Raw genomic sequence first — 15,118 nt, 5'->3', positions numbered from 1 at the left:
TTTGGAAAACCGACTCAAAAAGTTCAACAGAGAGTTACCATAAGACCCAGTAATCCCACATATACAACCAAAAGAATTAAAAACATGTCCATACATAAACTTTACAGAAAAGTTCACAACATCATTACAAAAGCCAAGAGGAAACAACAAAATGCCCATCAACTGATAATAAACTGGTAGCTGCTTAGGACTGGGGGACTGGGAGAAAATGGGGGAATGACTGCTAATAGGTACGGGGTTTCTGTGGTGATGAAATGTTCCAGAATTTACTGTGGTGATGGTTGCACAACTCTGAATATATTAAAAACCAATGAATTGTACCCATTAATGGGTGACTTATATGGTATGTGAATTACTCCTCAATAAAGCTGTTACCAAAGCAGGTAACTGTGGTTTTCTCTCCTTGACTTACTTAGATTCCAGTCAGATATTGTATCATCATCATCAATTTCATCATCGTCATCATCATCTTCTTCAATTCCATCTTCATCATGCTGCTGAGCCACCGTCCTTGATCGATGAAAACGTGGCCTTATATCCTGTTCACTATCAGGAATCGTTTCGTCTTCTTCAACATCACCCTATTTTTTTTTAAAGGGAAAATTTTGGTGATATTTGTTACAAGTTAATATGTACGTGAGTAAAAGAATCAGAATATCCAGAGATGGGGTCATGCATAGGATTGTGAAGTAAACGTCTTCATTAGTTCTTTGTGAAGAGACCATTCCGTAACACCTGTTAGGTATCAGGTATTTACATAATCACATTATATTGCCCCCCATCAGCTGGTATATTACCTGAATATCACATTCAGATCTATATTACCTGAATATCACATTCAGATCATATTTAAGGTATTTAAAAACAAATGCCAAATAAATGGAATCAATAGAAAATTAATGCTAACTCTGATACTGTCACCATCTAGTTCCAATTAAGCTGGAATCTATTACCACCCAAATTCATTATGTTTGCTTCTACCTTTGAACTCTGTAGCATATTATATCTAACAGGAAACCTATTTACATAGGGTCTATTCTAAATAAATGTTCTATTAGTCAAATTCAAAGATTTACTAAGTCAATAAAAATAATCCTCCCTATTCACCAGAAAGTTTCCTTACCTTAAGTAAGATAATATCTATATCTGAGTACTTCATGCCATTCACTAACACAGGAATCAACCTACAAAGAAACAAATTCATGAAACAAAGATCTAAACATCAATGGAATTATTAATAAGTCTTAACAACCTTTTGTATACCAACACCAATGAGACAACGACCCATATCCCTAATATTGTCTTAGAGCATATTCTGTGCTGTCTGTCCTTCTCAAATTAGTATTCTTAATACATGTCTCAGGCCTTTTACATACTTATGCATGGGACCCACTTAGTAAAGATAAGGGGGCCTGTCCACAGAAATAAAATAAAAAAATAGCATTTCTCCCTTAAGAATTTATCCAAATATACCAACACCCATTTTTTAAAGACTAATGTTCCCTGCTACAACAAAAACACTGGAAAAAAATCTAAATGTGCACCATTTAGGGCTTGGTTAAAATACATTTCAAATACATATGTTAAAAACAAACAAAAACTCCAAGTGTAAAACACATATAACACATGTCCACCTGAGTTAAAAACAGTAGATTTCCCATGAATTACTTGTAAACACAATCTATCTTAGGAAGGATATACAAAAAATGGTATCTTTGGAGAGCGGAGTGAGTAGGTGAAAAGGGGACAAAATTCATCTTTTACTTTATTTTTAAATGGTGTGACATTGTTACAATAAGCCTACATTCAGTAATTGTATTCTTTTAATAAAGAGATAAGAATTCAAAATATAAAAATATAGTAAGTCTAAAGGAAATGAGCCAAAAGAAATAATGCAAGAAGGAAAAAAAGAGCTTTATGGATAGGTTATTACAGCTTTTGACAAAAAGTTAGGAAATTTAAATTTCTTTAATTAAAAACAATCAAAAATTTCACTAACAAAACAGTTAAATAAATTAGGATTATCATACCCAATCTGAAGTCTTATGTAGTCACTAAAACAGAACCATGGAATTCCAGGTATACTGGAATATTTATGCTACCTAGTTTAAAAAATATTTAAAAAAGACATATAAGGTCAAAACACTAACTTCAGTTCCTCTTGTAGCTATGACAGTTTTGAGCTTTGAACAAGTTTCTTAAGCTTAAGCTTGGATGATTTGTTTTCTCACTGGTTCATCACATATTTAAAAGAGCCAACTGAGGATAAAAGCTATGAAAATACTCTGGAAATATTTATCAATATTTTACAATAAGCCCATACATAGTTCTCTGCTTCCAAATTTTACCTTTATTGGCTTGGGAAAAGTATGAACAGACAAAGAAATTCATACTCAGAAGTACCAGCTGTGGGCTTATAAGTACTTTCCTTATAACCTAATGAGAAAAGGTATTAGGATTCCCATTTTATAGAGGAGTAAACTAAGGCTCAGAGAGGTTATATTACTTTACAAGGTCTTGAGTTTTAGTAAACAGGAGAGTCAGACTTCAAAACCTCTTTGGCCTGACTCCAAAGACAATTTTCTTTTCCTACACCAGATGTAAGAAACTCTCACTCTTCAGCAGTGCCCAACCCTTTGGCACCAGGGACTGGTGCTCCTATGAGAATCTAACGCCTGATGACCTGAGGTGGAGCTGAAGTGGTGATGCTAGAACTGGGGAGCTGCTGCAGATACAGATGAAGCTTCGCTTGCCTGCTGCTCACCTTCGGCTGTGCGGCCTGGTTCCTAACAAGCCAGAACCAGGCCGCACAGAAGGCCCAGGGGTTGGGGTCCCCTGCTCTATGTTAATGTCCTCAGTCTTTGTTGAGGCCTTACTTCAAATTTATGCATTTTAACATCAATTAAATAAATATGTATGGAACCAATTTTGAGTACAACTCTACTGCCAATGAGGTAATTTTATAAGTCCTCATTAACTAAAGGAATAGTAATAGGGAAACAGAAGCAGTGGGATTTTAAATTTCCTGGATAGGTCTAAAAACTGTTTGGGCCAGACAAACTTTCACTATGTTCAAAGTTCTTCTAAATTCTAAGATAGAAAGATTAATAGTAACAACATGATAGCTGGTATAACATAACTAGATAACTGGAGAACCACATTTTGTAAGCTACAGGCATTAAAGCAGGAAAACTGGGTTCATTTGGATAACCAACAGTTAAATCACTTATGATCTTTGTCAACAATTTCAGAAAAATGGTGAGAACAGACAGCAGACTCTAAAATATTAGAGAGTTAACATGAGGTGAGGTAAAGTGAAGACAGTGAGCCCCATCTATTCTTTGAATCTTTTTAAGATGGAAGAAACTGCAGCAAGTTAAAAAGTTATGGAGAAAGAGGCAACAAAGAGGAGAAAGTTGAATATATCTATCTGATGGAGTGAGGTCCCAGAGGGTAAGAAAAAAATTATGCTAGCTAAGACCATAAATAGAAAGACTGGTTACGAAGAGGACAACTCACATGAAAATATATCTGTAAGTTTTGGGACAAGATGAAGGGTTACTTGTTTTCCTGATAAAATAGAAGTAATCAAAATGAATGAAGAGAAATTCAGAAGAGTGACAAAGGTTTGAAATAGTTGCTCTGGTGAATGGATGATAAAAACTGATCTAGAACAAGAAAAATTGGCAAAGAGCAAGAAGGGTCCACTTGATGTTGAAGACCATAGATTGTTATATTTTTCCCAATAGTATTTAACAAGCCATAAAGACAGTTCAATTAATCCAGAGCACGGGAGATGCATGGTAGAGTTGAGAGTTTACTATCAGTACAGTTAATTTATGATGTTTGTGCCACATAGGGAAATAAAAGCATGTGCAGGAAATAAGGGACTGAGAAAGCTGGGCAAGTAAAAAAAAAAAAAAAAAAATGAGGTTGCAAAGTGAGATACAGGAGTTAACTGTGACCATTTGGCAATATGACATGTGTCATGTGATGAGTCCAATCATGCAAGGCATCCCATTATTTTTGAAGAAGTGTATTTAAGATTCTTTCTCCTGAAACCTCATACAGCCAATGAAAATGAGAATTTTTCATGCAACATCACAGTAAGGCAATGATGTTAATACCAACAATCAATGTTTACCGAAATGTGTGCTGAGCATTAGGTCGTTTTACATGAATTAATCCAAACAACAGCCCCAGGACACAGAAATGTGCAAGAATAAAGGCGAGAAAATACAAAATAATTTTGGGAGAAAAAGACTTTCTTACCAGATAACAAAATGTTTAATAATCAAGAATATAGTACCAGGTAAAACAAACAAATAAAAAACAAAACAAAACAGGCTTTAAAGCCCAGAAACACATAAAAGAATTTAATGTCATTATCTCTTGTTATATTACTGTGAGTTCGTATCAATATGAGAAATCTCATTATGTATACAATTTTGATTTGTAAGCAAACATTTTTTTGCTCATACTAAATAAGAGTCTGATTAATGGAGCTAGGAAATAAGGTTTTTTTAAGTCATGCTGTTTTATCTCAGCATCAGATTGATGTTGGTATTCTTCCATCCTCACAGTGCATTATTTCAACTAAAAATAAAAGCAGCCTTGTTTTATATAAAAATGGTTCCCAAACCAGTGGTCTGGAAGACATAAGGCAAACTAGTTATAATTGGCTTGAGTTGTTTAATGTTTGCACTAATTAGCACAGTAAAAAGTGCAAAATTTTTAGCCTATTACCACATTCCCGCTCACTTTAAGGATGTTTAGATTTTATTAGTGTTTATAGAGCACCTAGCCATAAATGCATATTATCGGTAATACCTAACGTTATAGCTTAGGTTTTAACAGAAGGAAGCTCTTCAGTTTTTATAAAAACTAATGTCTGTTTACATGACTTTTACAATTATATGATTCTATAACAAGAAACAAGCATGTCATAATATACTCATATTTAGTTTCACAAATCAGGAAGAAAAGGAATAATAATATGTGAATTTCCTAAAGAAAAAAGAATCCATTTAGCATCTGATGTTCCAGATTGCCAAAAATAAAATAGAGGTGGAAGTGGTGCTTTCTTTGGGGAAAGAATTTATTGGAAAGGAAAAAGAAGTTAACTGACTATATGAAAATGAGAAAATCCAAGTACCAAACATCTGAAAAAATGGCTCCACTAACTTACGGTAAGTATAGATGAATTCAGTGAGAACTTTAACGAAGAGATAAAAAACATAAAAATGGAAATGGAAATCATAAAAGGGAACCAGTCAGAAATGAAGAACATTATCTGAGATGAGAAGTATATTAAATGGAATAAACAGTGAATAAAGAAGATCAAATGAGGATGGGAAAGCCAAGGATACTCAATCAGAATGGCCAAAAAAAAAAAAAAAAAAAAAGCCAAGACTATAATAATAATTTAAGAAGCCTATGGGACACTATTAAATGTAAAAATATCTGTGTCATAAGAGTATCAGAAAAAAAAAAAAAAAGACGTTGAAGAGCTATTTGAATAATGATAGAAAACTTCCCTCACCTGGTGAAGGAAATAGACATACAACCCTAGGAAGCTCAGAGTCCCAAGAAAGAAGAACCCAAAGAGGCCCACACCAAAACACATCCTATCAACGAGTACCTCAAATGGAAGAATTAAGTGCTCCAACCAAGAGAGTGGCTGAATGGATAAGAAAACAAGACCCCTACATGTGCTGCCTACAAGAGACTCACTTCCAATTAAAAGACTCAGAATAAAAGGAAGGGGATGGAAAAAGATATTGCCTTGATGGACCTAGAGGGTATTACACTGAATGAAATGGGTCAGACAGAGAAAGACAAATATCGCATAATTTCACATACATGGAGAATCTAAAAAACAAAATAAATCACAACAACAACAAAAGCAGAAATAAACTCACAGATACAGAGAATATTTAGAGAGATACTAGACAGGAGGGGGTTTGAGGGGACAAAAAAAGGCAAAGGGATTAAGAGGTACAAATAGTTGCAGAATACACACGGAGATATAGAGCGCGGCACAGGGAAGATGGTTAATGATGTTGTAATAAATAAGAGGGGTAACTAGATTTAGTGGAGTGATCACTTTGCGAGTTATGTGGATCTCTGATCACTATGCTATACAACCGAAACTGGCATATTATTGTATGCCAATTATAATTGAAAAAAACTCATTGAATTGTACAATGTAAATAAATACAAGCAACTAATTGTCTACTATATTTCAATAAAGATGGGGAAAAAATATATGACTCCGCTAATACTACAACATATTAAAACAAGCGGTTTTGTTCTTGGCTCATCCCGACAGCTAAGAGTAGAGAAATTATAATTAATGGCTGGCAAAAGCTGTGATAGGACGGAACACCACTGGTATAAACTGGCATAACTTCACTGGAGAATAATGTGGAATACTTATGAAGAATTATGACGAATCCAGCCCTCTGACTTTGGGAAAAATCACTTCTAAAAATTCTACCTGAAATAAACAACCATTTATGGACGAAGAAAGATGTTCACTCCAGTATTATTTGATTAAAAAGAAAAAGGGCAAACTATTTAACTATTCAATAACAGAACAGTCAATTATAAATACATAGTATTCATACCATGATGGAACGGTACTCAAAAGTTTAAAGACTAATGACATGGAGGAAAGCATGCAACATACAGTAACTGAAAAGAGCAAACCACAGAACAGTACGATCAGAATTTTAAGCACGAACTATAGCTAGATGCCATGTTAAGTGTTTCACATGTTATCAAATTTAATTCTTCCCCAAACGCCTTGAATATATGGTATTTGGTATACGGTACACTAACACAGGAAAAGAACAAAAAACAAAAAACAAAAACATTAAAAGCAACACATCAAAAATACTATGATTACTCAGGATTTTAAGTTTTCTGCATTTTAGTTTTCTTCCACAAGCCTGTATTACTTATTTTCAAAAGTAAGCATTACGTTTAAAACAACTGATTTTAATACATGTATCAAATTATTATATTGTATACCTAAAACTAATGTTTTATGTCAATTATATCTCAAAACCGGAAAAAAAAAATCTGATCAAACAGTATTTATATGGTTAAAAATAGGCTTAATAATGTTCAGCCTATAACAAAAATTTCATAGCATCATAACTTGTGGGAAAACATTTTTTGGGAAAAACCCACCAGAGTCAATGGTGAAATTATAAGAGTTATTAAAAAAAAAAAAACAAAAAACAGTGCCAGGAGTTGTCGAAAATTAAGTATAATTTAGAATAAACCATGCTCAAGTAATTAAAAAATTTTAATTGCCCCCTGAAAATTCTCTTCCCTTATACCAACAATAAAATTAAGTTTGACTTCTTTAGAACTTAATTCCGTGATGGCAGAATTCAACATAAAAACGAGTAATCACTATTAAATTTAAGAACACAGTAGTATTCACAAGAAAGAACACTTACTTAGGAAGATGCCTTACAAGTACATCTTTGCATATTGGTTGCTCAGCTAAAGTGAGCCAAAATTCACAGGCTTCTAAAGCCACATTTTCATCTTGATCTTGGGTCCTCTGTAGCATGTACTGTAAACAAAAGAGCCTTAAAATTAACCAGTTAAAATCATACAATTAAAATAAACCTAATCTTATTGCAGCAAGTTAACGGTCCTTTGCATGGCCTTACAATTTTACAATGGCTCCCAATCTAGGGTGTGGATTTTTTAATAAGCTTCCTAGTTAATTCTAACATGCAGCCAAACAAGAATTGCTGCTTTAGAATGTTACCTAATGAAAGTGTTCAATCCATGTATCATTTATCTACTTCTGTATGGACATATTGTTTTATGAAACCACTGAGAGTTTAAAAATCTACCAATAATCAAACATTAAATCTTTGTAGAAACATCAAAATAAACTCCATTAAATCTTTCTTAAAATGAAGAAACTTTTTATAATTAAAGTGTCTCTTGAATGTGTATCTTTCATATACTTAGAGATATACACAAGTTAATTTTTTTTTAATTTGGAAAGCAGTGACATTTCTCAGTGTAACTATAACTTGTAGTTTCCAACAAAATAGCTTTATCATGTCCTCTGAACATAACAAGACAAATTCACTTAGTTGGAATAACATGACCCCAAATCTAACCAAAGGCATGCTGTCTAACTTTCTTTAAAAAACCCTTACATGCAATAACACAATAAACATAATCAAAGTCACACAATTTCCCAATATAAACTGGAATTGGTGTCTACTGATGAATTCTTAGTACACATCCTCTGCCTGATTGAAACACCTCACATATGACGAAATATGGCAACCAACGATTGTGACAGGCCAACCCCTATTACATTGCATACCATGTCCTACTGAAAAAAGATCTGTAGCATTATAAATTAGGCTCCCCAGCTGTAATATGGCCTTAGCAAATGATAAAATGTCTTCTGAACTTTCTGGTTAACTCCACACTCTCACTAAACTTTCAACCAACTCCATCTGATTCTTCCAAATATTTCATGGGGAGAATAGGCTCATCAGAGAAACTGTCATTTATTCCCATCTTATGCTGCTACATATGCTTAGCTCTACAATCGTCTTTCCTAATGTTTTAGAAAAGTTGCTATAAACCATGGGTGCTAGCCTTCTTCTAACAGGTCTTAGACTCCATCTTTTAAAAAAAGATCTTCCCTCTCCACTTTATATCAATCTCTGGAACTGAAAGGGAGGATCTAGATACATACTGTTTAATCCACGCACACATCTACATATTACTCGCATACAGTAATATGAAAATTAAGTGGTATAATGTGACTACAGCATTACTGGGTAGCATCTAAATTTTTTTTTCTAGTGATAACTATATCTTGTTATTACTTATTCCTTCCTTGAAATATGGCAAAACTGTGATCAATGTACTTAGAATTTCCCAATAAAATTATTTTAATTACATTTTAAAATCTAAATAGTTTCCTGGAACTAACTATAATAATGGTTATGTATTTTCTACTCATAAATCTCACTGTTATCATAAATAACCAGGCTGATCAGATTAATTTTATCAGTAATGGGTAGAACATTCTTAATGACAAAATAATATGCCACTTAATCTATCAGCTTTATTGATCATTTAGTCTACCTAACCCATTATCTAGTAAACACACATAATCTAAGTATTTCCTAATTATTTTGGTTAAAAGCTATTCATAAAAGGGAAAAATTATTTCCCCCTTTATAACTCTTTAAATCTTATAAAAATTACTATAAAGTTATCATTTTAAGACAATAACTATTTTTTGTAGTCACCTCCAGTGTATGAAATAATATAAGAGTGGTTTCACATTGCACATTTTATGCCCAAGATTTTTCTTGAAGGAAAGATGAGGAGAGAACCTTTAAATTGCTTGTGTTACCTCAACTATATTATGCATGTGAGGAAGGAGGCGATCCATTCGAACTTCAAGCAACATCACAAGTGCCCGGCATACATTTTTCCGTACCTCTGGTTCTTCATCCCCAGCCAATGCAAAGAGATTCTATTGTACAAGAAACATTTTTTCTAGGTAAATATTACCAATATTAGGTTTATAAATAACAACCAGTAATCTGCAAGTTGGTAACATTTAAAAAAACCCTAAGATACAATACAAATAAAGACTGACTTAATCGGCTGACAATATAAGAAATTATAAAACAAATGCATTGATAATTGCCAAAAATTATGATTTTGGTAAACAATCTAGATAATTCTTTCTGATAAAGTATAATTCGTTGTGTTTTGAGGTAATTTTTCATTTGTGAGAATAAAACCATGTCATTAGGACACAGGGGCATTCATTCAGAAGTAGAGATAATTACTAAAATACAATTTGATTTATTCTTCAAAATTACTATCTGTCAAGAGGTTATTCCTACCAACTCTGATTTTTAAGGTGGTAATAAGTCCAAGTCTTATGAAATCACCAATAATTGGGAAATATATACTGAGTTTGTTCAGAGTCAACTACTGAAAAAATAATAAAAGTAGCAATCAATCTTATACTGTTAAGAAGTTTCTCTACAAAGTTTAAAAAAATGTCTGAATGAACAGGAGACTTTCGTTTAATCTTCACAACTCTGAGATGTTATACAATTTTCCAGATAAAGATATGAAAGTTTAGATGTTAAGTAACTTGCTAGCCAGTGGGAGATCTGAATTTGGTTTTCACGGAATCATGAATAAGTCCACACTCATTTCACTATACCAACAAGCCTTCACTAGAAGAATAAGCTGTCTCTTGTAGAGGCTGCAAATGGGATGTGAGAAGAAAAAGCAATAAACCTTTCCTATCTCACTCATGAGATTTTACTTTATTTGTAAACACAAACACACACAACACATACATTAAAAGCAGTAAAAAGATCATAAAAAAAAATTAAGTAAAATCCAATGTGCCCCATTATCTTTTCCCAGGAAATCATAAAAACGTCTCCAAAGAGATGAAACTGAAATCTTATTACAAGCAAAGGTAAGACAATGCAAAAGTTCAAATATCAAATATAAGTCTGTGAAGTACTGTTGCAGCATTTTAAAGTCTTTGATTTCCCCAAGTCCTGCCTCCACATTTGATGTAGTTCCTCTTTTAATCAGATATATTTTATAAAGTCAGAGAATACTGTTCTTTCCAGCAGGTACTGCTTACACGTTAGAATATACATCTTTCCTTAATTTGATGTTGTCTTAATATGAATAGCCAGCTTTGCCAAGGTGTGTTATGGCCATATATTAGTAACCAATACACTTCCCATCAGTAACAGACATCAGCCCCTGATGAAAACATTGATAATTGAAGAAAATAATTAATCAAATTTATTTGGCAATTAGTTACTGAGGGCCTACTATGTATCAGGCACCGCCTCTGGAGGTTTACTCCTCTTGCATGAAAAACTGGCTGACCCTTAGATGATTATCAAGCAGCAAAGAAGTGTTAATATGGCATTCAACACTAATTGAAACTATTTTAAACTGCTGGGAAAAATGTTCTTGCTCTACTTGCTGAGTAAGGTCTTATCTAATTTTTATTTTTAGAGATAATTTAATCTCTTTTATTCTAAATTATATTTCTGTATAAGATACTGGTATGTCTACCAGGTCCCTTAATAAGGTATGAAAGAAGAACACTAAGAGGAACTATTATTATAATGACAACTTCTAAAAAGTAATAGTTGTAGTTAATATGTACAGTGCTTACTCTGTGGCAGACATTGTTCCAGTTTATTATAACAATCCAACAAGGTAGGTCTCCTTTTACAGATGATGAAACTGAAAATATCAGTTCATGAAGGCGCCCAAGATTAATATAGCTATTAGGCTCTGGACCTGGGATTTGAACCCAGGCAGACTTACTCCAGACCTCTAATATTATCTATTATCCTCTATTCCAAACTAGACTGAAAACACCTGAGATATAAAAGTTATTTAGGTACCCCTAGCACCAAGCTCAGTGCCTGATTCATAGTAGGTACTCAGTAAATGAGTGGGAAAACAAAAAAAACAAAAAAACACACACAACATGATTTTCTTTTATTTATAATTTTCCAATAGAAAGACCAGAAGTATGGCCTCTAAAGGATTTTTTAAAGAACAGCAGGAAAAAAAAGGGACTATTTAATTAATTTCATTTGGCAAAAATAAAAGTGAAGCACTTAAATTATGCTTGTCTTTCTGCTTTTATCGAATGTTAAGTGTTTTTAGAAATGCTTGTTTGAGATTTAAAGGCCAATGTTTTCCCTGACACATATAATTTTATAATGGGAACCAACAGAAAAACGGAAGTACAGCAGGTCCTCGAATGTCATTTCATTATAACGTTGATGAGCTGCGGTAGGAACTTAACTCTTGTTTATGTCAGTTAGCCTACAGTAAAACTGGTTTCCTTATACTTTGTTTCACTTAAAAGTCACAGAACATATAGGTATACTGTACTGTCCTTTAGTATGTGCCTTTAGATTCCGTATCAATTTAAGTGTATTCAACCTCAGCAATGTTTCATATTTCAAATATTGCAAATGAGCTGGGAGATTTAACTTCCAAGTTGCGACTGAACAGTATACCAAAGCAGAGATTTTTATAGTGAAGATATTAAACACACACACACACACACACACACACACACACACACACACATCCATAATCAATGTTTGTATCATGATACAAGTGGAAAAACCAGTAACAGAGGAAAAGTTTACAGTTATAAAACTACGTGCCATTAACTTTTTTTTTTCCCTTCATCTACCCGACATCTGACTGGAACCCTTCTTCCTCAACTAACATTTTTCTAACATTCTCACAAATAGGAGGGTGGGGAGGAATAAATCTTACCTCAATAAAAGAATCAATATGCAGCATCAGAGCTTGAGTCCTACTGATGATGAACTGATTGACACATGCAACAGCATGAGATCTAGAAACAAAATTCAAAATTCAATATATGCTCACTGTTTATCCTTTTTCTATTTACAGAAGACTGGTTAAGAACTTAAACATTTCTCCATGAAAATATTATAGTGTGTGTACACACACACACTCATAAAAAGAATGAGTCAAATTTCTCTGCATTAACATAGAAAGAACATGAATAATATAGTAAGTGTAAGATGCAGGTTGCACAACAATGTTATTGCTCCTAAGTTAGTGGATACCTCTAAACGGTGGGGGCATATGGGAACTTATATACCTACAAATTTAAAAACTGGTTTGTAGTCCTTTTGAAACTAAAAATGGGTATAGTCTATAGTCTATGTGTTCTGACATACCCAATTCAATTCCACAGCAATTCTCAACGGCACTACCTTTAAAAATATATCCATAATCAAATCACTTACTACCCTCCACTACTTCCCTATTCCAAATCATGATCTCCCTCCCAGCAAGGATGACTCCAATAGGCTCTAACTGGCTTTCTGACTTCCGCTGTGCCAAACTCCACTAAAACTTGTTTGACACACATTAATAAGATCAAATTAAATCCTTGTTCAGCCTGCTCCAATAAAACAATCTACTTTTTAAATATTTTTAAGCTTTGTGGGTCACTTAAGACCTTCATTCCTCCCCGCCCCCGCCCCGACACACACCTTCGAACCTTTTAAAATATAAAGTTATCCTTAGCTCATGGGTCATGGCTATGGCTGGATTTGGCCCCTGTAAGTCAGCTTGCTGACTATTAGCCTAGACATTACACTATAAAGTGGCTACTCTCTATCTCTCTAACTTCATTTTCTATCATGCTACATGACTTTTTTTCTTCTATAACTCTAAAAGGCTTGTTCCCTACTCCAGGGCCTTCGTACTTGCTGTTCCCCATCTTAAATGTTCTTTGCCTTGATATTTCAAAGACTGCTACTTTACTTTCTTCAGGGTCTCTGCATGACTGGTTCCTTTACAGAGAATCTTCTGCACAAAAATTCCTGAATTACTGTCTAGCCCCTTATTCTTACCACATATAGCCAACATGACAAGATGTTCAACATGATTAATGACAAACTCCCAAGACCATAAATTTGAAATAACATTTTATATCTATTTGATTAGCAAAAATTAAAAGCTGAATGTGTACCCAAAGAAACTTTCATTTTGTTAATAAGGAATATAAATTAATGCCGCTCTTCTGGAGAACAGTTTGTTGTTATTTCCTTGAGTTATTCATTCATATGCCCTGTGTCCCAGAAATTCCTTCCCAAGAGTTTATTTACCTTCCTAAGAGAAACTCTTGCATATAGACAGGACACTAGTATACAAATGTTTTCAGCAGCACTGCCCACAATAGCAAAAACCTAGAAGCCACTCAAAAGCCATCGGGGGTGTGTGTGTATTTGTGTGTATAAGATACATGAACTGTGTAACTGTCATACAAAGGAATACTATACAGTAGTCAAAACAAATTGAGCCATAGTGACACAATATGGATGTATCTTAGCAACATAATATTAAATTTAAGACGCCACCAAAGATTAAATTTAGTAAAATACTTTTTTATAAAGTTAAACAAATTGTATATATACATTTTACACATAGACGCAATAAATTATTTTTAAGTGCAAAACAAAAAAAAACGAATTTAATGCTGGGATTAGATATAGGTTGCTGTCGAGGTCTTAACTTTTATTTTGGGTGGTGGATTTAAGTACTTATTGAAAATAATAATAAGTAACTGAAGACTAAATGGAAGTGGGAAATGATGACAGTATCATGAGTTAGGAATCATAACCCAATCTGTGTGACTGAAAAATAAAACTGATTTTTAAATTGCTTAGTCATGTGATAGATAAAACTATTTCTTTGCCTCATTCTACATTCTCAAAGTCCAACACTTATTTTGAGAGAAAAAAACAATTTCATAGTAAATACCAGTTAAAATGTATTAATAAGGTGTTAAGAAATATTTTAACAGTGTGTAAAACAGAATCTCAAATGGGTAGTAAGAAACATTCACTGAATGGAAACATTTCTGTATTGGTGAACTCCATCTAATTAAGTTTTAAACACATGATCATCTACAAAAATGTCTTAAAATTATAAAAGAAATTTTTATATCCAGTAATGGTGTATCAATCACCAGGAATGTTTTTTAAATTTTTGTTAACTGCTGAGAATTGATCACAAAAAAGTAAATTTCTAAAAAGTATGCAAATCACCACACTTTCTTTCATCACCTTAGTTGCAATGTTAAAAGGGGGAAGACTTCCTGGGAACATGAACTCCTCTATCTAGTTACTTATGCCAGGAAGAAAAAATTTTATTTTGAAAATGTTTATTTGCCCGACACTACCACGAATAAGCATCTATAAGTTTCCACTGTGAGTTTAACACTGTACTAAGTACCATGTAAGATGAAAAGTGACTAAAATTAAATAAAGGTAAAAGAATAAGAACTAAATAGAGAATTCCTTTTCTAAGCAAGAAAAAGATTCCAATTACCCTTTGGTTACAACGTTGAAAGCATAATCCTTTGGAATACAGCTTGGAATCTTGAAGTAAGCCCCAAATAGCATCTGAACTAATTAATAGTTTAAGCCTATAAAGTTCATGCAGCTGGATATTCCTTAAGCCTCTAGGAACTGCATAATTTCTACTT

At 33.3% G+C, this 15,118-nt stretch overlaps 1 protein-coding gene across 3 annotated transcripts in view; it reads right to left on the bottom strand.

The window, feature by feature from the left end:
• TNPO1 (transportin 1) overlaps positions 1–15,118 on the bottom strand; it is an 84,721-nt gene that overhangs the window by 21,349 nt on the left and 48,254 nt on the right. For all 3 annotated transcript variants that reach the window (XM_006913129.3, XM_006913130.3, XM_015590409.2), the window contains exons 7-11: positions 12,367–12,448; positions 9,419–9,541; positions 7,473–7,591; positions 1,124–1,184; positions 413–581 (exon numbers count right to left, since the gene is read on the bottom strand). In XM_006913129.3, the coding sequence (XP_006913191.1) occupies positions 413–581; positions 1,124–1,184; positions 7,473–7,591; positions 9,419–9,541; positions 12,367–12,448 (554 nt within the window). The remainder of the gene's footprint in view (positions 1–412; positions 582–1,123; positions 1,185–7,472; positions 7,592–9,418; positions 9,542–12,366; positions 12,449–15,118) is intronic.

The sequence above is a fragment of the Pteropus alecto genome, unplaced genomic scaffold, assembly GCF_000325575.1.
Source record: "Pteropus alecto unplaced genomic scaffold, ASM32557v1 scaffold20, whole genome shotgun sequence".
Classification (NCBI taxonomy): Eukaryota; Metazoa; Chordata; class Mammalia; order Chiroptera; family Pteropodidae; genus Pteropus; species Pteropus alecto.
This window is presented reverse-complemented; position numbering and strand designations above follow the sequence as displayed.